Consider the following 22,092-nt stretch of genomic DNA (forward strand, 5'->3'; position numbering starts at 1 on the left):
TTACACGAATGGTCCCTATGGTTTAGGGTAATTTGCACGTTTGGTCCGTAACTTATTTTTTTAACTCGGAAGGTCCTTACTGTTTGTTTTTGTTACACTCTTGGTCCCTGTCTTACCTAAAAAAACTATTTTGCCCTTGATTTTTTAAAATATTTAAATAAACACACCCCAACCCTAACCCTCATCACCTTACCTTACCTATCTTACCATTTTTTTTTTCTATTTAAATAATAGTTTTTTTAGGTAAGATAGGGACCAATCGCGTAACAAAAACAAAAAGTAGGGATCAAACGCGTAACAAAAACAAACAGTAAGAACTTTCCGAGTTAAAAAATAAGTTAGGGACCAAACGCGCAAATTACCCCAAACCATAGGGACCATTTGTGTAATTTACTCCTTGTCTTAGGACTTATCCCCTTGCTTTTGTGTCATTTAAGGCTATTATGTGACACACTTGTTGTACCTCCAGCTGAGACACAAGTGTCAACATTTACATTCTTATCCTATTAAATGGATTTATAGAGTATATTGATGTTGTGATTTTTGTTGCATGATAAATCACAATGAGAAAAAACAAGAACCGAGGAAACATACATAAATTATGGAAAAGACAAGAAACATGAAATAAAACCAAAACAAAACCAATGGCCCAATCCTTCGATGAGCCCATTTTCTATACTTTAAGCGAAGCCCAACAAGGGATATCACAATTCACAGAAGTTATAAAGAGGTTAGGGTTCCAACTGACCGAAGAACCCTAACGCCCACAAGGAAGCAAAGAGATACTCAGCGGCTGTAACAGATATTGCAGGTATTCTACTTAGCAATCTAGGGTTTGTTTGGTCTACCTCTATTAGGAAACATCTTACATTCAGAAGTTCTGGAAAACAAATTTCAGTGATTCCTCAAAGGTTTTAGTTTGCCGACGAACTCGTTGTTCGTTCTTTGCATACTATTATAATCGTATGTTTGATCGGGAAAAACCCGAGTCTTGTAGGCGTTTTAAGTGCCAGTTGTGATTATTGTAAATGGTCGTCTTTCGATGATGGAATCCGATTGTGACTGTATTTGTTATGTTTTTGGATGCAGAATGAAGGTTGTCGCAGCGTATTTGTTGGCTCTTTTGGGAGGTAACACTACCCCATCAGCTGAAGATTTGAAGAAAATTCTCGGTTCAGGTATGCCTTCCAGTATTTAAGCTCGTTAATTTTTCATCCTATGATTCCTTTCTCTTGTAATTTCGTTTCTTTGTATGAAACTTGGTACATTAGATGTGGGTTTTCGTGAAAACTACATAACACAAATTGATCTATATCATTGACTAGTTTTGTGAGCGATGAAGAACGAGTTTTGCTACTCGCTAGTTAAATTTGTTAAAATTTTGATTTTTGATATAATGTATGGCATTTGATAATGTGCAGTTGGAGCTGAAGCCGATGATGATAGAATCGAATTGCTCTTGTCTGAAGTCAAGGGTAAAGATATCACTGAATTGATTGCATCCGGAAGGGAAAAGTTGGCTTCAGTTCCATCCGGTGGTGGTGGTGTTGCTGTTGCTGCCGCCGCTGGTGGTGCTGCACCTGCTGCTGCAGCAGCTGCTGAACCAAAGAAAGAGGAGAAAGTTGAGGAGAAGGAGGAGTCTGATGATGTAAGCTTTTTTATTCTTTGTTTCTTTTGAAGTTGAGAGTTATTTCAATAATTCATATTCTCATGACATGTTTGGTTGTATATTGTTTTTGCAGGAAATGGGATTCAGTTTATTTGATGACTAGAAGGGTGGTGATACTTTTGTGTTCTGTTTTGATGCATCTAAGGTTTTATATTTTGTTATGAAGTTTTGGTATTTTTTAGCTTGAATTATGTGAGACAATTAAAAAGATCTTGGATGTAAAAGGATTAGTTGAAAATTTTAAGATTTTTAATTGAAGTGGTTTGATTTGATACTTCTGGTTTATTTATGCTTGTTGTCTTAAATTCTAACATGTGGTGGGTGGTTTTGTTTATGCAAAATGATAGAAGATATGTATTGTTTTTAAGTATCTTAGAATGTTTTTATCAAAGACGATGCTTATGACTATATCCACTTGAGAAATGCCATTTATGCTACCAAATGTAGATATTCAATCATTCATTTCCAACAATTAGTACAAGAGGCAAAGTAAAGGTTGCAAACTACTTTAAGCATGACCAAAGTAATCATGAAACATGTATTAAAAACTCAAATTTTATCGAAGCTTCACTAAATTGGGGAAAGCCTTACAAATGAAAAAAATAAACACATAATAATATCATAAACACATCATTAAGGTAAACAATGTATATAAGTATGCATTATGCGATGCATGATATGGAAACCAAAATCAAACCTTGAGTAACCTATAACTAACCTTGATACACATCAATAAAACAATCCATTTCAACATTAACTTAGCGAATTAAAATTAAGATGTTAGCTTCAAAGATCAACATCGCAAAGAAACTCAAAAATCAGTTTTAGTGATTAAGGCTATGTTTGGCGGACTAGCTAAAAAGCTAGCTGTTAAATAAAAAGCTAGGTGATAGCTGAAAAGCTAGCTGATAAATAATAACGATTGGTAAAACTAGCTGAAATATATAAAATTACATAAAATGACATGTAAGAATGTGTTTATATAATTAATTAAGGGGTGTATTTGAAATTTTTTAAAAAACTCCTAAAAAGCTAGTCTAAGTAGCTTTTCAAAAAACTAGTTTATAAGCTACTTTTTGGTTTACTAAACACGACAACATAAAAAAGCTCGAAAAATAAGCTAGTTTATCAGCTAGCTGTGGCGCGCCAAACACAGCCTAAAAAGGAAATCTTTAAAATTATAACAGCAAGAAACATTTTCCAAATGCATGTCAAAATATCCCATATCTATATCAAAATGAAGTGAATTAGATCTATTAAGTTTTCGGTCTAAAGAGTTCGGCCCACTGTTTGCCGATTTAAGCCCATAATAAATTAACACAAATGGGCCACAGTTTCTACTCTTAAAAAATCCATATTGCCTATTATAATATATAAATAAAAAGCTTTCGAAATTCTGGCGCTAAGAACGAACTCCATGTTTGCGTGTTTGAGAGAGAGATGAGAGAGGATAATCATGAAATTCAAACATCAAAGAAGGAACATCTACCACTTCCTTCCAATCGCAAGGCTAAACAGATGAATGCTGCATCGAAGAAGCTACATAATCAGCAGCAAAAGGTCAAACAATCTCAATTAATACAATTTCTCAATGTTCTTAATTACTAATTTGAATGCTTTGTGTATACGTCTGTGTTAATTTTTCGTAACAGAGCGTCAAGAAGAACTTGAGTTCTGTTCTAAATTCTGTTACTGAGGAGGATGTCGGCTTAAACCTTCCGGAGAAAGAGGCAATCGAGAAGTTCTCGATCTCAGATTCGGTTGACGCTGACCAGTCTACTGTAGAGGTATATGGAATCTATTTCCTTTCGAAGTCATTGTGCTTATTTGATTGTTTCATTTTCACTCGTTCTTCTCGTCATTTGCTCTTATATTTATGCTCAGATCGGCAAACCGAGCTTAACTTCTGATCAAACGATTATTCCGGACAAATCCGTTGTGCTTGAACATCCAGAAGACTCGGTTGAGATCGCTACAATCTCAGAGGCTTTCGTTTTTGGTAGAGATCGATCCAATGAGTCAATCGAGGTATATTGCCAATCCACTTAAACCTGTTACGGTTGCTTCTATTTTTCGGATATGAGGTCTTATTCCTGCTTAGAAGTTAGAAGTTGCTATGGATTTACAAAACAAGTTAAATCAACATTGGCTAGTGATTACCGTTTGTTATGCTCTATCATTGTGTTACACGATTTCAATTTGCACTAATTTAGATTTATTTTCAATGTTTCAGAGCTACATTGTGTCTTTGGATCATTTTGCTTCACCAACATCTGTAACTCCATTGTCATGCGATTCGCCTGCTTTATCATCCATAACAACTGTTGAAACGACTCCATTTTCATCCTCCATAACTGCTGAAGCTTCTCCAGTTCATGTTTCTTCTGGTGATGGATCTACAACACAAGATCAAACCGATTCATTTAAACTAGAATTTCTGGTAAAGCATCTAAGGGAATCCATGTTCGAGGTTCTGCATTCAGCTGATATTGATCCACAGTATAAGAAGCTTCTGGATTCGTTGGTTAAGATGGTGATTGAAGAGTTCTTTAGCTTGCATGAAGAAAGGGACATGGTTATTCACCTGTTTTCAAGGAGAATAAAGATCATGATGCTGTGTATAATCGCTGTTTCTTCTGGATTTTTCCTTCTTTCCGATGGAAGCTCTTACAATGGCCCTTCACCAACCTAAAACTGTCATCGGTGATTCAAGTGTTTGCTGAGCGGATATAAACTGTAAGATCCTAATAATTTTTACTTAGTTTTTTTTTTCTCTCTTTTGGTATTACTTAGCAACCTGATTGTATGATTCTTCAAGAAAACCCCAAAACTACATAAGTCATAAGGTAATACTTTGTCATGATCCAATACATAATACATATATAGAAATATAAAAATGATTAATGATACTATTATATTGCATCAGTCAATTTTTGGTTATAAGCCTATGATTTAACAGGAAGTAATGACAGAATGTTTTAGGGTTTCACCAAGAAGAATTTTTTATTAATTTCCAAGATGCATTGGAAGGCTACATTGTGAAGCTAAATTTTAACTTGTATCGCTAAATTCTAGAAAAACAAGATTGATTAAAAATTACTTAAAATGAAGATACTAAACATTCACATGAATTTTGGGAATCAAGGAAATCATGAGATTATATACAACCAATAATGCCAAGAATACACTTTGTTTCTAATTATTGATATCTTGGATCAAAGTAAAACTATTTTTTTTGGCTAGTTTACCACAATAATTGATTGCCAAAAGAGACAAGTTTTTCAACAAACCACGAAATCATAAGCCTATTTTATGTTGTCAAGATATGAATTTATCTAAGATGAGGTTCAGAAGTGACCTATTAAAATGGTTTTAAATATTTTTAATTTACAACTATAGTTTTTTTATTTATGTTTTATTATTAGATGCAAAATTTTTATTGGTAGGTTCTTTTTACATGAAAATAGTTGTTGTAGAACATCTATTACAAATAAACGATTTTTCCAAAGTTTTAGCCGTTACTTTATGTTTTTCTGTAAATATAAATTAGTTTGGAACTTTTTTATAAAATAAGTTAAAATATTAGGATTTTAGTGGAGATTTCCCCCAGGAAAAAAAGTGTATAAAATGGTCAAAGCTTTGCTACTATACTCCATATGCGGCTCAATACATACAACATATCTCTCAACAAATTAACTCATTCATAGCTAATGATATTATATGACTAAGAAAACTATATTGAGTAGTTGGGAAGAAGTACAAGACATTCTTAACAACTGAAAAATTGCATATAATCATTGATTTCTTGATCTACAAGCCCAACACAACATGAAAACAATTTCTCAACATAGGATTCTCGAGTAATAATATAATGTCTTCCTAAAATACAACAAATGGACATACCACAAATACCAACACAAACATGATCCCCATGAAATCAGTTGATTTTTTCTTTCAAAGTATTTTTTTTTGTTAATCAAGAGATATCTATCTTGGTCATAAATTACAAAACCATTGTTGAAAAGTAACTTCTTTCCTCACATGATGAGGCCACATCTACACAATCGATCACACCATCGTTCTTCAGTCATTGAAAATCTTGGCAACCTTAAACAAACAATCATATTATATTGTGTTACACGCAACAAATAACACCTCATTTCACAAAAATAAAAAAATATAAAAAAAAAACATTTACCTGATTTAAAAGTTGAATTTTTGGTCAAATGCCAGAGATCATGAGCTCCAACTTACTACAGTCATGACTCATGACTTTGGAACTGTGACATTTAAGATTTTCACATCTTGATACGGTTTATCCCCCTTATCTGTCTTCACTTTCTCAATTCCCTGAAAAACCCAAGTTTTATGAATTTTCAGAAAAAAATTTATATACATCAAATATAGAATACAGAATATTCTCAATATTTTCAGTTATATACCTGAACAACATCCATGCCTTTTATAACTCTGCCAAAAACAGTATGCTTATTATCCAGCCAAGGTGTAGCCACAGTTGTGATAAAAAACTGGGACCCATTCGTGTTGGGCCCCGCATTCGCCATTGACAATGTGAAAGGCCTATCATGTCTTAAACTGCAACACCAATAAATTGTTACACATCACATTATTTATTTCCATTCATTGTATTTTCATATAATAAGGGTGTTATAGTAATAATGTCATGTGTTATAACACCTTTTGTGGAATTCATCTTCAAATTCTCTACCCCAAATGGATTGGCCACCTGTCCCATCTCCCAAAGGGTCTCCAGTTTGAATCATAAAACCTTTGATGACACGATGAAATATGAGATTATCATAGTATCCGTTTTTACAGTGTGTTGTGAAATTCTCCACTGTTTTTGGACACTCTTCTGGGTATAACTTCATGTGAATATCACCAAGTGTTGTGTGCATAATCTGGTAAATATATATCATCAAGGATATTAATTATTATTTATTAAAATCAAATAAATCATTTTAAAAGCAAAAAGTAGACTACTTACCACATTTTCTGGAAGAGATGTTGTAACAGACTTTCCAATATCAGATGCAGCCATAAGTTCATCAGGAGGAGGCTTTTCATTAAAGACATCCCTACCCTTGGTTGCATCATCAGGTTCCTCTGGTTCTCTTCGGCTATTTTTATTTTTATAACATATGAACAATCATAAATATATGATTTTACTTTTACACAAAATAAAAAATATATATATATATATATATATATATATATATATATATATATATATATATATATATATATATATATATATATATATATATATACCTGAACAAATAGATTCTGTGTTTCTTAAAAGCACAGCATAACAAAGTAGGATCTGTCATGGGATCTTTGCTTTCATTCACATTCACAGCAGCAGCAGGAATTTTACGCACTTTTTTACTGCTTTGATCACCTTGATACAAAGCAATTCTTAAAAACCTGTCATTATTTTCCACCTTCCCTAAAATTCTGGAAACTTTGTTTGTGTGCAGATTTACAATCTATCACCAAATTATGAATAAAACATTAGAAATAATACCTTAGGATATGTTGTTTTTCGAATTTATTGAACTTGAGAAAAACAAAATGTTAAATGCCATAACATAAATCTCTTACTTTAATACCAAGGAGAGTTGGATAAATAATGAAATTAGAGCTTTCATCAAACAGTGCATTTGGTTGTGGGACATTTTCTGTTTTTTCAATTTCTCTTTCAACTGCCATTCTTCTCCCAAAATCAATAGCTTCTAATCGATACAAAGGAACATCGCTTCTTTGAAGATCTTGAGCATTCTAAACAAACCAAAGTTAGGTTAAATCTTCAGAATAGTTAATCATATATACATTTAAATGTCATGAAACTGAGGGCAAAAGAGTAAATTTACTTACCTCAAGTGATTCATCATAGACACGTCTTAGTTTACCTGTTCTATACCAAAATATACGTATTCTTCGATCTGGTGATGTGATTGCAAATTGTTTTCCATCTGGGCTTACCTAAAAGAAATAAAAAAATATTTAAATGTGTGTTAATAATTAATGATACATGAAATAAATCTTCTTTTAAAGGTGGTTGCTTTATAGAGATTACAAATATTATCCTAATTACAACAAAATCACTTTTCTAATGGCTATTACTCTCTACAAAACATTAACCTGAATTTAAATCATTACCTCAATAGCAGAAACAGCAGTTTTACTTTTGACAATCGCAAACAAATCAGTATCACTTTTCAACTTGAAATTAACCCTGAAGAATCCAACAAACAAGAAACATCAATTGTATGTAGCCAAACAACAAACAAAACAAGAAAATCAGAAAACACACAATTTCACACAATTACAAAACATACCCACTTTCAGGGAACTGAAGTGTAGCAGGATCCCAATATTCAATAATCCCCATGGTATCTCCAGATACCACAGTATCAAAAGCATGGTTGTATTTCATTACTTTAACAGGATTCAAATGTATCTGATTAACAAAAACAATAGTTTTCAGTGATAAATGGTCAACAGAATCCAAGAAAAAAAGTCAACCTTACCTCTTTGGAAACAATGGGATCATTTGTTCCAGCTCGTGGATCATATATATGCACAAAAGAAGAGTTTCTATCACTAATAGCAAGTTTGGCTTTCACAGCTCCTTGTTTGTAAACCCATTCAACAGCTCCAGGTGTATATGGAAGGCGTAACATCACCATCATGTCATAGTTATGCACATCATATATTTTCACAGATCTATCACTTGAAATTGTGCAGCAAAGCAATCCGTCTACACTAACCTGACATAAAAAGTGGAATGACGAAAATACCCTTGTGAGTGTTTAATTAGAGTGTGGAAGACTTACTGCAAGACCTTCAATGGGTCCAAGGTGGGATCTGAAATGCTTAGCAAATTCAATCCCAAGTCCTTTTTTCTTCCAAAATTTCAAGTGTCCTGAAAAGGGGAGAAGTAAATTACTACAAGATTCTCCCTACATGCTGTTATTCACATATAGTGATGTAGAAGTAAAGTTACCATCTTGACTTCCAGTGATGAAAAAATCAGCTGATGAAACAGCAACATGAGTTACCACATCCCGATGCATGTAACTTTTCTCATACCTGCATCCAGAAATGTTATTAATCCCCAAAAATTCAACAAAGAATGCAATATAACAAAGCATGAAATTACTACAAGACTCCCTCCATACTAAAATATGATCTTCTTTTACACCTAGGTTATCCTAATACTTTCCAAATTCAAAATTCATATGGATATTGTGGAAAATCCAACACCAATATAATTTTAGTGGCAATGTCTTTCAAATATAGTTATGAAGTTTTTTTCTTGCACGCCTTAGAATTCACATGACTTTTGAGGTTAAGAAGTGGCTTCTTTGATCCCCAAAGCCAGCGTATCTAATTTCTCAAGGTATCAAGGGAGTATATTAAGTACTATAACTCAGGTATTATACAAGAAATTCAAAATCTCAAAAACCCTAAACCCTAATCTTACATGTTAGCAGACGGAAGAGAATCGAGATAGGCTTGTTCAAACTGAAGCGGGCGTTTTGGGCGACGGACTGGAGCGGGTCCCGGTCCCACCATTGGCTCGTCATCCGCAGCGGTCTCCACCAAGGAGCTTCCATTGTCATCTTTGTTGTCATTCTGAGTATCCTCCATTGTTGTAGTGTTAGCGTAGCGTAGTTGAAATTTGCGAAGGTCAAAAAGACCTGCGACTGGTGTTACTGTAAAGTGTGTGCAGCGAAGGTGCTTGGGACGCGATCCCCCGCAATACAGCCCATAAAAGCCTGGCCCATATTTTATGATACACAAGCCTTTTTTGGAAATACAACACCAACGCTAAGGTAAGGCGGTTTTTTGTTTTTGAATAAGTAAAATGTCTTTTGTTTTTTTATCTCTGCCGAAAAAGATGAGGACCATTTTTTTTTTTTTTAATGTATTCATACAAAAAGTTTTAATGCAATAGATTGTTGGTTTTTAATGTCAGGTAGCCTTTTAAATAATCCAACTTTACCGATATATATAAAATATACATGTATGTAAGTGCAAACTAGACAACCCATAATGATTCTCTCAACAATAATGTTATTTTACATCCAAAATGTTATAGGCAATATTCAAAACTAATTTCTTTACAAGACAATCCTCTCTTCAACATGTCTTATTTCCCAAAAACTACACAGTGACTTGATTCATATTTAACAAGAACTTTACATATAAAGTAAGAAGTTGTTCAGAGCTTGCTTGCCAATTACCAAACACTTAAAAGTTAATGAACCTCTTCAAATAAAATAAAAGAGGTAAAATGTTTGAAAAAAGTTTGAGACTGAAACAATGCTCCACTGATTGCAACTCAAAGAAGGGTATTTTGGACTTGAACGATTACTACAAAAATCAATAACTTCAAGAGTCTACAACCCTTTTAGATCTGGTACACTCCCATTAAACAAATTATTTGAGAAATCAACACCACGTGAGGTTTTTTATTAACAAAATGGTAGATGTGATTTCACCATTAATGGAGTTTGAACTAAAGTTCATACTCCAAAATTGGATTTGCAGAGGGAAAAATAGATTTACTGTAACGTCCCAAAAATTAATACAAAAAATTTTATTTTAATTATAATATAACCATTAACCCAAACGTGTTTTATAAAACCATATAAGAAAATCAGAGCATGTCAAATGACCGATACATCAGAGTTATATAAAGCTGGAATCATAGTGTGTGTGCAATGTGGTCATCCCGAACTCTTCCCCTTCGAACCAAAAATACTTGAAACATAAACTGAAAACCGTAAGCACGAAGCTTAGTTAGTTCCCCAAAACACCACATACCATACATATCAAACATATAATGGGCCCCGCCAGCCGTCGGGCCCCCTCGGAACAGATCTGTCAGCAGCATGATATGGGCCTCGCCTCAACACATTCATTAGGCCCCGCCCGATATACATACAGACACATAAACACATGCAAGAATCACAAAGGTAATAACATACAATACACTCATCAGGCCTCGTCTGGCATCGGGCCCCACCCGATATACATATCACATAACATACATGCAAGAGTCACACATACAACTAGCATCCTAATCAAAATAAACCATGGGCCGACATTGGTGCCTTCGACCTGCTAAGCACAATGAGGAAACTCACCTCAAGCTGCTGAAATATCTCAGATAAAAGCTCGGACTGCCGATCCGGAAAATCCCCACACTAGCATCATCAAATAATACCCAATTAATAATTGGTCCACAACCCATAGCTGAAATCCTAGTCCAGTTGTCCAACACTCAGGGTAAAAGTCCATTTTACCCTTTTCCTACTTGGCCCAAAATCTGAGGCCCAATCCAATAGCACGAAAAAGCGCAATATGGCATAAAGCTCTAAAAGATAACCAAAACCCATTATGGGACCGAACACAAGAAGGTCAAGAGCCTAACAATGCCCTAAAACAAAAAGGGTTGATGGACCAACAATGCCTAAACTCCACTAGTCCGGAAATGACGCAAAAGCCCACTATAGGCATAGTATGCTGCGCGTACTAGACGTACACCCTACTTACTGGTTTGCATGCATGGTTGCGGACACGGGGACATATGCTTAGCGTACTCTTGAGTACGCCCATTGTACACGCCTATTAAGCACTTTTTCCTTAAGTGCTTAATACTTGCATTCAAGCATCCAAATTTCAGATCCAAGTCTAAATGAATGTCCTAATCCATAAAGTTATTAACTTGGAGCCTTTGCATGGCTCAAAAGGACCCAACACTCAATTTTGACTATTAAGACCCATATTAAGAACCCTAAATCATGCATGGATCAAAATAAGACATCAATGTTGCATTTTTATGAACAAGGAACATCAGATAAGCCAAGATCTAACATCCCAATCTTCTGGAGTAGCCCATACTCTTAAGCATGGCTTAAAGGACCAAAAAATACACAAAAGCCCTAAACTAGATCTAGCATAAGGAATCATCAGGTTAAGAGCTTTATACCTCAAATAGCTTGCAAAGTTGATGAAGATCCTGGATCTTCAAGCTCCAAGTCCACAACAACTTCACTTCCTTCAAGGGGCACAAGAACACCACAAAAACCACACAAAGGTTCACAAGTACTCTGTAACATCCCGTTTAAAATAGAATAATTAAATAATAAACCCGGAACCCTGAGGAGTAAATTTTATTATTATTTTATATTATTATAGTCCAAAATTAAATAACAATTAGTGGGGTTTTGGTTTCGGGAAGCTAAATGACAAGAATTGAAGTTCGGGGGGGGGGGGGGGGGGGGGGGGGTTAAAGTGTAATGTAACATCCCAAAAATACAACCCAAAATTTTTTGTTTGAAAACCTTACTAAACCATAATATCAGATATCAAAAGATAAAAACCATGAATCGTGTATCTCAAATGTCATACTAAATTATCAAATCAAAACTAGTGTCAAGATCATATCAAAATATCAGAGTCAATCTCCCAGGCTAAACTGTGGTGTGTGTGCCATGCCATCATCCCGAGCCCTTCCCTTTTGATAGCTGGAGTACCTGAAACCAAAACTTAAATTGTAAGCACGAAGCTTAGTCAGCTCCCCCAAACTACCACATACCATACAATAACATATAAAGTACATACTGGGCCTTGCTCACTGCATCAGACCGAAGTCTGGAACTAACTAGGGCCTTGCCCACTGCATCGGACCGGAGTCCGAAACTAACTAGGGCCTTGCCCACTGCATCAGACCGAAGCCCGAAACTACATCGGACCGAAGTCCAGAACTGACTAGGGCCTTGCCCACTGCATTAGACCGAAGTCCGGAACTGACTAGGGCCTTACCCACTGCATCGGACCGAAGTCCGAAACTGCATCGGACCGAAGTCCGGAACTGACTGAACATAGCATAACATAATCATAGCATATAATATGAACACATATACTGCATCAGACCATAGTCCGGAACACATAACACATACCATGCCTGTATCACAAAGACACCAAGCATACTGAACTACTGCATCAGACTGTAGTCCGAAACTATTGCTAACTAAACGGATCGACATTGTGGCCGTAGACCCATTCCTACTCGAAGGAAACTCACCTCGTAAGGCTGGTTGCTGAAATGTTGCTCGGGAATTGTCTGATTGCTGCTCCGGTAACTCCCCGACTACAATTCCCAAAAGACACTTAATCAAACATTGATAACTAATCTTAAGGTAAAATGACTATTTCACCCCCTGGTCAAAGTCAACAATCCGTTGGCCTGCCAATTCGTCGAGTCCCTATCTTTCCTTTTACTCCCCTTCCCGAATCTACTCGTTGAGTTTAACCAAAACTCGACGAGTTCTACTTCTTTACTGATATCCTACCAACCTTCATCCGACTCGCCGAGTTGTATGATCAACTTGTTGAGTTCACCTTCAACGTAAGAACACGTCCAGTCTGTGACTCGCCGAGTTGTATGAACAACTCGTCGAGTCTGTTCTTACGGGTAAGGAGATTGCCTAGGACTCGCCGAGTCAAGGCGTAGACTCGCCGAGTCCCTCTACACTCAGATCCATGTATTAACTCACTAAGTCTTTACTCCACTCACTAAACAGACTCGCTACTACTGAACAGGGAATCTAAGACTCGTGACCTGACTCACCGAGTCAGAAGAACGACTCGCCGAGTCCTTTGCATGCAGTTTCTATTCAGTCGATTCTAATCAGTTTTAGTGTATCCAATTCTAGATCTGGGTTTCTGGGACTATCTGAACACGTAAAGTTGCTAACTTTACGTGTATCTATGATGCAATGAAACAATAACACTCAAACTTGGCTATTATGGGGGTTACTTGACTAGAACAAAGCCATGGCTGCCAAAAGGTGGCCTTCTTGAGCTCCTGGAACTCAAGAGAGGCTAGATCCGTGATATGGCTTGATTACAAAGCTTCATCACTAGGGATTTGGGGTTTTTGAGCTCAAAACCATCAATTTGGGGACAAACTAGATCTAGCAGTACAATAACCAAGATGAAAGCTTTATTACCAGAAAGGATGGCCAAAGAGGAGTATAATCTGGATCTACTTCTTCTTCCTTGAGTTCTTCCACCTTCTCCTTCTTCTTCTTGCTCAACAATGCACCAAGATTCCTTCACAAGGGAAAAGATCACTCACACACACTTCAAGGAGGCTAGGGTTTTGGGAATAAGTCTCTGAGAGGTGAAGGAGGCTGGTTTGGGGCTATAATGGTGTTTAAATATGGTACACACCCTGAAAATTAGGGCTTCATCTAGACTGGCGGACTCGCCGAGTCCGGAATATGGACTCGTCGAGTCGCCACGCCAACTTCACGTGCTGAACCGCTGCTACTCGACTAGTTAGGGCCGCTGACTCGTCGAGTAGCTTCTGAAATAAGAAGGAAAAATAATACTTTAATGCACACCAAGAACGGGGCGTTACAACTCTCCCCCACTTATCTTAGACTTCTTCCTTGAAGTCTGCTACTGAATCTGAAAATAACTCCGAGTAATGCTCTCTCATCTCCTCCTCGGTCTCCCATGCCATTCCGAACCCTCCCGGTGTTGCCACTGCACCTTCACTAGCCGAACCACCTTGTTCCTCAAGGTTTTCGTCTTCCGATCCAAGATCGCAACGGGTCTCTCGATGTAATTCAGGTTGCTGTCAACATGAATACCCTCCAACAGTACAATTGCTGACTCATCCACCAAACACTTCCGTAACTGAGACACATGGAAAGTGTTGTGGATCTGGCTAAGCTCTGCTAGAAGATCTAACCGATACGCAACCCGACCTACCAGGGCCAAAACCCTAAAGGGTCCAATGAACCTGGGGCCTAGCTTGCCCCTCTTCCGGAACCTGATGACACCCTTCCAGGGTGGCACTTTCAGGGCAATCATCACAAAACCCTAACATCTGCAGGCAAACTAATCCCTCGCGACAAGATCACATTTACTTTATCTGAATTCTGATGTCTCAAGATGGTCTAAATCCCTAACAGACCACTCTTACTGAATCATTATTGATGAAACCCGCGGTGGGTGACTAAGCATTACTTAGCAATCTGTTACTGTAGCACCCGGTTCCTGGTACGTAAATCTTATTTGAAGTATTTCCTTTCTTTTAGCCTTGGACTCGGCGAGTCATAGGTCCGACTCTCCGAGTGGATGCGGGACCCGGGACACGTTTAAGTTGGCGACTTGGCGAGTCCATATCCTGGACTCGGCGAGTCACAGCTGTTGGATGAAACCCTAAGTTTCAGGGGTTTGCACCCTATTTAAACGACTCAACTGCCCCAAGCCAGCCCCCATTCACCCTTAGAGCCCTGTATCCCTCGTTCTAAGCCGTTCCTTGAGAGTTTGAGGCTATTGTGTGTGTTTTTGAAGGTTTTGAAGGAGGAAGGAAGTAGATCCAGAAGAAAGGGGCACCATCCAGGCATTATTGTGTTCTTCCAACAGTTCCTTTGAGGTATAACCTGTTCTCCCCATGATTCTATGCTTAATACTTCATTTGGGTCTTTCTTGGTCAAATCCCCAAACTTGTATGTGCATTATGTGTCGTAATAAGATGTTTGGCCTCTGGATCTAGGTAAGATTGAGCTCCAGGAGCTCAGATCTGTTAGCTTTATGGCCCCATGTTGCTTGTTAGCCCTAGATCTACCCTTTTGAGACACTTTGAGCCCTAAAATCCATATTGGTAAATATCCACACGTAAAGTTGGAAACTTTACGTGTGATTCGTGTCCTAGAAGTCCAGATCTGTGAATGGCATGGACTGGAATCGAGAAAATCGGTGTATTTAGTGGGTGCATGGCAACGACTCGGCGAGTCGTTCATGTGACTCGGCGAGTCTGTTCGCGAGTCTCTGAGTTTGTCCCCTTTTCGTTGTGTCGAGTGAGCAGTGAGTCACAGGGTGTGACTCGGCGAGTCGGAAGCTGAACTCATCTATGGAGGTACTCGGCGAGTCAATGCCCTGACTCGGCGAGTCCAAGGCAATCTTCATAGATCAAGAACAGACTCGACGAGTTGTTCATACAACTCGGCGAGTCTAAGCATGAGTGTTCATCGGATGAAGATGAACTCGACGAGTTGCTCATACAACTCGGCGAGTAGGATGAAGGACTTGAGTACCTGTTAAGAAGGAGAACTCGTCGAGTCGTCGCCTAACTCGACGAGTAGGAACGGGATTCAGGGCAAGCGTTTGGGTGGGGACTCGGCGAGTTGGAAGGCCAACTCGGCGAGTCGGGTCAACTGGAAGTTGACTCTGATTTTGACTTAGGTCATGATCAGGGGTAAAATGGCCATTTTACCCAAAGGTCATTTAACAGTGTTTGATTGAGTATATTATGGGAATTGCAGCCGGAGGATTTCCGGAGCAGCAGCAACAGCAGTAGACAGTCGGTTCCCGCTCAGTTCAGCAGCTACTTTGAGGTGAGTTACCTTCCAGTAGAGGTGGGTCTAAGGCCACAATGCCGGTCCACCAGTAGGAGTTGTATGACTAGATGATTGTCTCTGTGATATTCATCTAGGGTCGCTACTATTTGTGTATGTTTATGTGCTAGTATGGTATGGTGCTATGTGCTAGGGACAGTAGGGGGAGTTAGTCCCCTAAACATCCGGTCGAAAGGACCGAAGGGGAGGCCAGCACCCAGATATGCTAGGCAGTATCCGGTCGAAAGGACCGAAGGGGAGGCCAGCACCCAGATATGCTAGGCAGTATCCGGTCCAAAGAACCGAAGGGGAGGCCAGCACCCAGATATGCTAGGCAGTATCCGGTCGAGAGGACCGAAGGGGTAGGTCGGGCACCCATATATGCCTGACAACTTTTGTATGTTATGTGATTATGTGGTATGTGGTACAGTGGGGGAACTCACTAAGCTTTGTGCTTACGTTTTACAGTTTTGGTTTCAGGTACCTCTTCTTCGAAGGGGAAAGAGCTGGCGCGGTAGCGGCACATCACACGCACACATTGGTTTCCGCTTTTACGAGATTTTCTGGGATTCGTACTCTGATATTTTGATGGTTGTATGATTGACTTTTAGACTTGGTTTATGTTTGTTATGGCTTGATCAAACAATGTTTTTAACTAGTAATATCTTCTAAAGTAATGTTTAAAAAAAAAAACGAAATTTTTGGTCGTAAATTTTTGGGTCATTACAGTTACGCTTATCATACATGAGGTCCTCAAATACCATTACTGCTGGAGACCCAAAACTGTCTGAAACACTGATCTGCCTGAAAACACTGAACTGCCTGAAACACCGACTGTCTGAAACACTGAACTACCCGAACACTGAACTGTCCGAAACCGTATTCTGCCACATGGCTGCTTCCCAACATCTACCGAGACCTACATGGTCTCAATTTTCGCCAATCATCTAAATTATCGGGTTCTAACCCGACTGCGAAGCCAAAGGACTCCCTACTTAGTCGCCTCACACGACTTCTAAACAAAATCCTTCTCTGGAACTATTTGCTACTAATTATCTTGTCACTGTGGCTCTAACGGCCTTCTGGTCTAATTGATTGGTTCCATGCATCGAATCCTGACGTCATCAAACCCAAGGCTAAAAGTGATTGCTACATGACCATTGGTAGCCTTATGTCATAAATGACCTTAAGCAGTCCACTGCTTCCTTGCTCTTATTGCTATAGTGGCGCTTCCACAGTCTTACCACTTGCTTAACCAGGTCTAATCCGTCTGGGAAATTCCGAAATCCAATCCATGGATTTCCATATCCTCAGCGCTACACCCGAACCGATGGGTACTACTGTTCTTTCCGCGTCCTAACAACGCACTCACGCTTTCTACCAACCCAGTGAATGCTACGGCTACACCCGCATACTTACAACGCTCTATCACTATCTGGATGCTAGTGAATGCTACGGCTACACCCGCAGACTTACAACACTCTAATACTATCTGGCTGCTAGTGAATGCTACGACTACACCTGCAGACTTAGAACACTCTAATACTATCTGGCTGCTAGTGAATGCTACGGCTACACCCGCAGACTTACAACACTCTAATACTATCTGACTGCTAGTGAATGCTACAGCTACATCCGCAGACTTACAACACTCTAATACTATCTGACTGCTAGTGAATGCTACGACTACACCCGCATACTTACAACACTCTAATATTATCTGACTTCTAGTGAATGCTACGACTACACCCATAGACTTACAACACTCTAATACTATCTGGCTGCTAGTGAATGCTACGGATACACCCGCAGACTTACAACACTTCCCTCACTAACTTGCTGCTGGGGAAATCTACGGCTATTCCGTAGTCCTACTACATTCTCCGTGCTGTCTCTACCACTGACTACTATTCCGAGGGCATCCTGACTCACCCGAGTCCTGCTAGCGATCCTCCAACCTGATTTCCAAAACCAGCCCTTAGTCATCAAATGTTATAACCACCTTGTAGTCTTACATCCTTGCTATACTCGCATCCTGTCGAGAAAATCTTCAGCTTGGTTTCCCCAAACCAATCGTCTACTAATCCCAAATACCAGAACCCGACGTTGGGAAGTTTTCCAAAATTTTCAACTCCTGAACCCAGTCACCCCCTCGGTCTGCTCTCGCTTCCTTCTCGGAGGTCACTAATCCTTCTAAGTCTAGCATGCTACTGACCTTGAATACTTGAAGGGTCCTCCCCCACTTTGATCCTAATACCTTACGACTCAGTGCTTGAAAAGGATTCCCAATCCTTCCTATCATCCACTGACCGATCTGCTGAACACCCCAAGCTTACCACAGCTAGGGATCTAACCGATCTATCCCCAAACGACACCTTCCTGAAACTAGCGAGACACTACCGAGTCTCGCGCATACATGCTACAGTTACTGCATTCAAAGTAACTCGCTCTAAAGGAGACGACCTCTAACTATCATTCTAAAATCCAAGGCATGCAGATGACATATAACTCAATCACAAGCAGGCAACAAAATTCTGAAATATCATTATCAATGCCGATGCAGAACCATAACAATAAAATCATAACATAAGATGATATAGAGAGGAAGATTCATACCCACAACCTGCTCTAAAGAACCCCCAAATCCTCCTTCCTTCCAAAGCCTGCGATGATACTGAGGCTGCCCCATCCGCTGAGCGGGACAATTTGCCCTGACATGACCAGGCTGTTGGCAACGATGGCATAACTCTACTTCTATTGTGCATTCTTGGAGTCTATGACCCTTCCATCCGCATCTGCCGCACTTAGACTTGCTGCGCACATCATCCCGTGCTCCCTCGCTTCTCGTTCAACCATCTCAACCCTGCGGGTCCATGGCACCAACTACGGCAACGTCCATCTGTCCATCTTGCCGAGCTAGACCGGAAGACCGCTTCCTTTTCCTCAACTGACTATCTTAACCAATCTCCTGTTCCTGGGTCACTGTGACCATTTCATCCATCGCCTAGATAGTTGAGGCCTGCCTCTTGATCCTGGCGACCACTCTATCGGTGACACGCCCAAAGGTGTCTGGTAACTCTTCGCGGAGGGGCCGCGAAACCTCTGCAGCAATCCAATCCTGTAATTGACTCCCCTAAAAACATGGTTCATCATTCACTTTTGACCCCAAACTACAAAAACTAGCCGTAGGATACTCCTTCCAGAAGGATCCCAGAGGTCCACAAGCTTCGGGCTCCAGATGAGCCCCCACCTGCTCTGCTACAATCTTGGCCCGAAAGGCCCTGAGGCGGCTATCCAAAAGCTCCACAATGGTCTCCTTGACCGAACCGAAGATCACAGAAGTCTGATCAATGATGTTGCGCATAATTTCTGCTGAGATAAATTCTCTCATCCGATCATCAAGCTACCCGGCTCCTGAACTGCCAACTGGTATTTCTCGCAACGTCACCATGCTGAACACATATCAAAATAACTATCAAATACACATTACTGCTGCGGAATCATACACACGCTACAAGTTTCCTGGTCTCATCTCGACACCTCTCGAATCGAGTACAGATCCTCCGCTTTCAGTAGTACGGGCCCATACTACCTTCCACATCTATCCGTACTTTCCACAAGAATTACCTCAACTCCACCAAGTCCCTTCTACTAACACTGCTCTCAGCACTAATATCATCCTAGTCTTGCCTAATGGTATCCTCCACCCTGAACCCAGTCCTCAGCTACTGAAGGTATTTTTATAATGCCAATTAGCCACTACCCGAATACCATCACATGTGACGAGGCTCAGATAATCCTTCGAGTAAAGGACTCGTCCCTACAACAGTTTGACTCAAACGAGAGCTGCACAATAGTGCCAAATCCAACACTCTGAGATTATTTAACCTTGGTCACATGTGACTTGCCGCATTCACTTAATGGCTAACTCCCATCAATCAGAGTCCCACAAAGCACAAAGCAAGTAGCATTTAGACAAAAGGAAAATCTAACGAGAACATAATCAAGCAATTATATCCACATAACAAGAATCTATACTAGCATGCAACTCATAAAGCTCATATACATATAACAGGCACATAAGGCATCATTCCTAGATCCTTAGTCCTAATCTAGCATGCTTATTCTACTAAAACTGATAGTCATAACATAAACTTGTATGGGTATTTTGGGAGAACTTACTTGAACTTGGCTGATTGCATGCACCACACCCATTTCTCTTTTCAAAGTTCTTTCCTTTTCTCTAAATTCTTTTCGCTTTTTCTAAAACTCTTTTTCATTTCTAAAAATCCAGTTTTACGAAAATTGCTTTCCTTTTGAAAATTTCCATATCACATCCTCAGTTTGAGTTCAGACACACCCGAGAGTGTGTGCCCGAATCCCTCAAACCAAGGCTCTGATACCAACTTGTAACACCCCAAAAATACAACCCAAAAATTTTTGTTTGAAAAACCTTACTAAACCATAATATTAGATATCAAAAGATAAAAACCATGAATCGTGTATCTCAAATGTCATACTAAACTATCAAATCAAAACTAGTGTCAAGATCATATCAAAATATCAGAGTCAATCTCCCTGGCTAAATTGTGGTGTGTGTGCCATGCTATCATCCCGAGCCCTTCCCTTTGCTAGTTGGAGTACCTGAAACCAAAACTTAAACGGTAAGCACGAAGCTTAGTGAGCTCCCCCAAACTACCACATACCAAAACTTAAACTATTGCTAACTAAACGGACCGACATTATGGCCGTAGACCCGTTCCTACTCGAAGGAAACTCACCTCGTAAGGCTGGCTGCTGAAATGCTGCTCGGGAACTGTCTGATTGCTGCTCCGGTAACTCCCCGGCTACAATTCCCAAAAGACACTTAATCAAACACTAATAACTAATCTTAAGGTAAAATAACTATTTTACCCCCTGGTCAAAGTCAACAATCCATTGACTTGACTCGCCAAGTTGGGCCGCCAACTCATCGAGTCCCTATCTTTCCTTCTACTCCCCTTCCCGACTCTACTCGTCGAGTTTAACCAAAACTCGACAAGTTCTCCTTCTTTACTGATATCCTACCAACCTTCATCCGACTCGCCGAGTTGTATGATCAACTCGTCGAGTTCACCTTCAACGTAAGAACACGTCCAGTCTGTGACTCGCCGAGTTGTATGAACAACTCGTCGAGTCTGTTCTTACGGGTAAGGAGATTGCCTTGGACTCGCCGAGTCAGGGCGTAGACTCGCCGAGTCCCTCTAGACTCAGATCCATGTCTTAACTCACTGAGTATTTACTCCACTCACTAAACATACTCGCTACTACTGAACAGGGAATCTAAGACTCGTGACCTGACTCGCCGAGTCAGAAGAACGACTCGCCGAGTCCTTTGCATGTAGTTTCTATTCAGTCGATTCTAATCAGTTTTATTGTATCCAATTCATAGATCAGGGTTTCTAGGACTATCTGAACACGTAAAGTTGCTAACTTTACGTGTATCTATGATGCAATGAAACAATAACACTCAAACTTGGCTATTATGGGGGTTACTTGACTAGAACAAAGCCATGGCTGCCAAAAGGTGGCCTTCTTGAGCTCCTGGAACTCAAGAGAGGCTAGATCCGTGATATGGCTTGATTACAAAGCTTCATCACTAGGGATTTGGGGTTTTTGAGCTCAAAACCATCAATTTGGGGACAAACTAGATCTAGCAGTACAATAACCAAGATGAAAGCTTTATTACCAGAAAGGATGGCCAAAGAGGAGTATAATCTGGATCTACTTCTTCTTCCTTGAGTTCTTCCACCTTCTCCTTCTTCTTCTTGCTCAACAATGCACCAAGATTCCTTCACAAGGGAAAAGATCACTCACACACACTTCAAGGAGGCTAGGGTTTCGGGAATAAGTCTCTGAGAGGTGAAGGAGGCTGGTTTGGGGCTATAATGGTGTTTAAATATGGTACACACCCTGAAAATTAGGGCTTCATCC

General features: G+C 39.5%; 3 protein-coding genes across 3 annotated transcripts; 2 read left to right on the forward strand and 1 right to left on the reverse strand.

The window, feature by feature from the left end:
• The first annotated feature begins 688 nt into the window (after positions 1 to 688).
• LOC111896641 (60S acidic ribosomal protein P2) lies at positions 689 to 1,943 on the forward strand. Its single transcript, XM_023892613.3, has 4 exons — positions 689 to 811; positions 1,090 to 1,178; positions 1,422 to 1,648; positions 1,743 to 1,943. Exons 2-4 carry the CDS (start codon positions 1,091 to 1,093, stop codon positions 1,770 to 1,772), a joined length of 345 nt encoding a protein of 114 aa, XP_023748381.1. The 5' UTR covers positions 689 to 811; position 1,090; the 3' UTR covers positions 1,773 to 1,943.
• Positions 1,944 to 3,095: 1,152 nt separating this feature from the next.
• Positions 3,096 to 4,549, forward strand: LOC111896649 (uncharacterized). The gene is made up of 4 exons (XM_023892620.3): positions 3,096 to 3,229; positions 3,322 to 3,456; positions 3,554 to 3,697; positions 3,903 to 4,549. Exons 1-4 carry the CDS (start codon positions 3,110 to 3,112, stop codon positions 4,359 to 4,361), a joined length of 858 nt encoding a protein of 285 aa, XP_023748388.1. The 5' UTR covers positions 3,096 to 3,109; the 3' UTR covers positions 4,362 to 4,549.
• Positions 4,550 to 5,435: 886 nt separating this feature from the next.
• LOC111896638 (peptidyl-prolyl cis-trans isomerase CYP71) lies at positions 5,436 to 9,445 on the reverse strand. Its single transcript, XM_023892612.3, has 14 exons — positions 9,180 to 9,445; positions 8,700 to 8,785; positions 8,530 to 8,618; positions 8,224 to 8,463; positions 8,032 to 8,153; positions 7,853 to 7,928; positions 7,568 to 7,675; positions 7,295 to 7,471; positions 6,962 to 7,179; positions 6,678 to 6,810; positions 6,368 to 6,591; positions 6,112 to 6,265; positions 5,868 to 6,019; positions 5,436 to 5,776 (listed from the first exon to the last, which is right to left on the reverse strand). The coding sequence occupies exons 1-13, from the start codon at positions 9,344 to 9,346 to the stop codon at positions 5,936 to 5,938; spliced, it is 1,878 nt and encodes a 625-aa protein (XP_023748380.1). The 5' UTR covers positions 9,347 to 9,445; the 3' UTR covers positions 5,436 to 5,776; positions 5,868 to 5,935.
• Positions 9,446 to 22,092: the final 12,647 nt, after the last annotated feature.

The sequence above is a fragment of the Lactuca sativa genome, chromosome 6, assembly GCF_002870075.4.
Source record: "Lactuca sativa cultivar Salinas chromosome 6, Lsat_Salinas_v11, whole genome shotgun sequence".
In the NCBI taxonomy this organism is placed as follows: domain Eukaryota; kingdom Viridiplantae; phylum Streptophyta; class Magnoliopsida; order Asterales; family Asteraceae; genus Lactuca; species Lactuca sativa.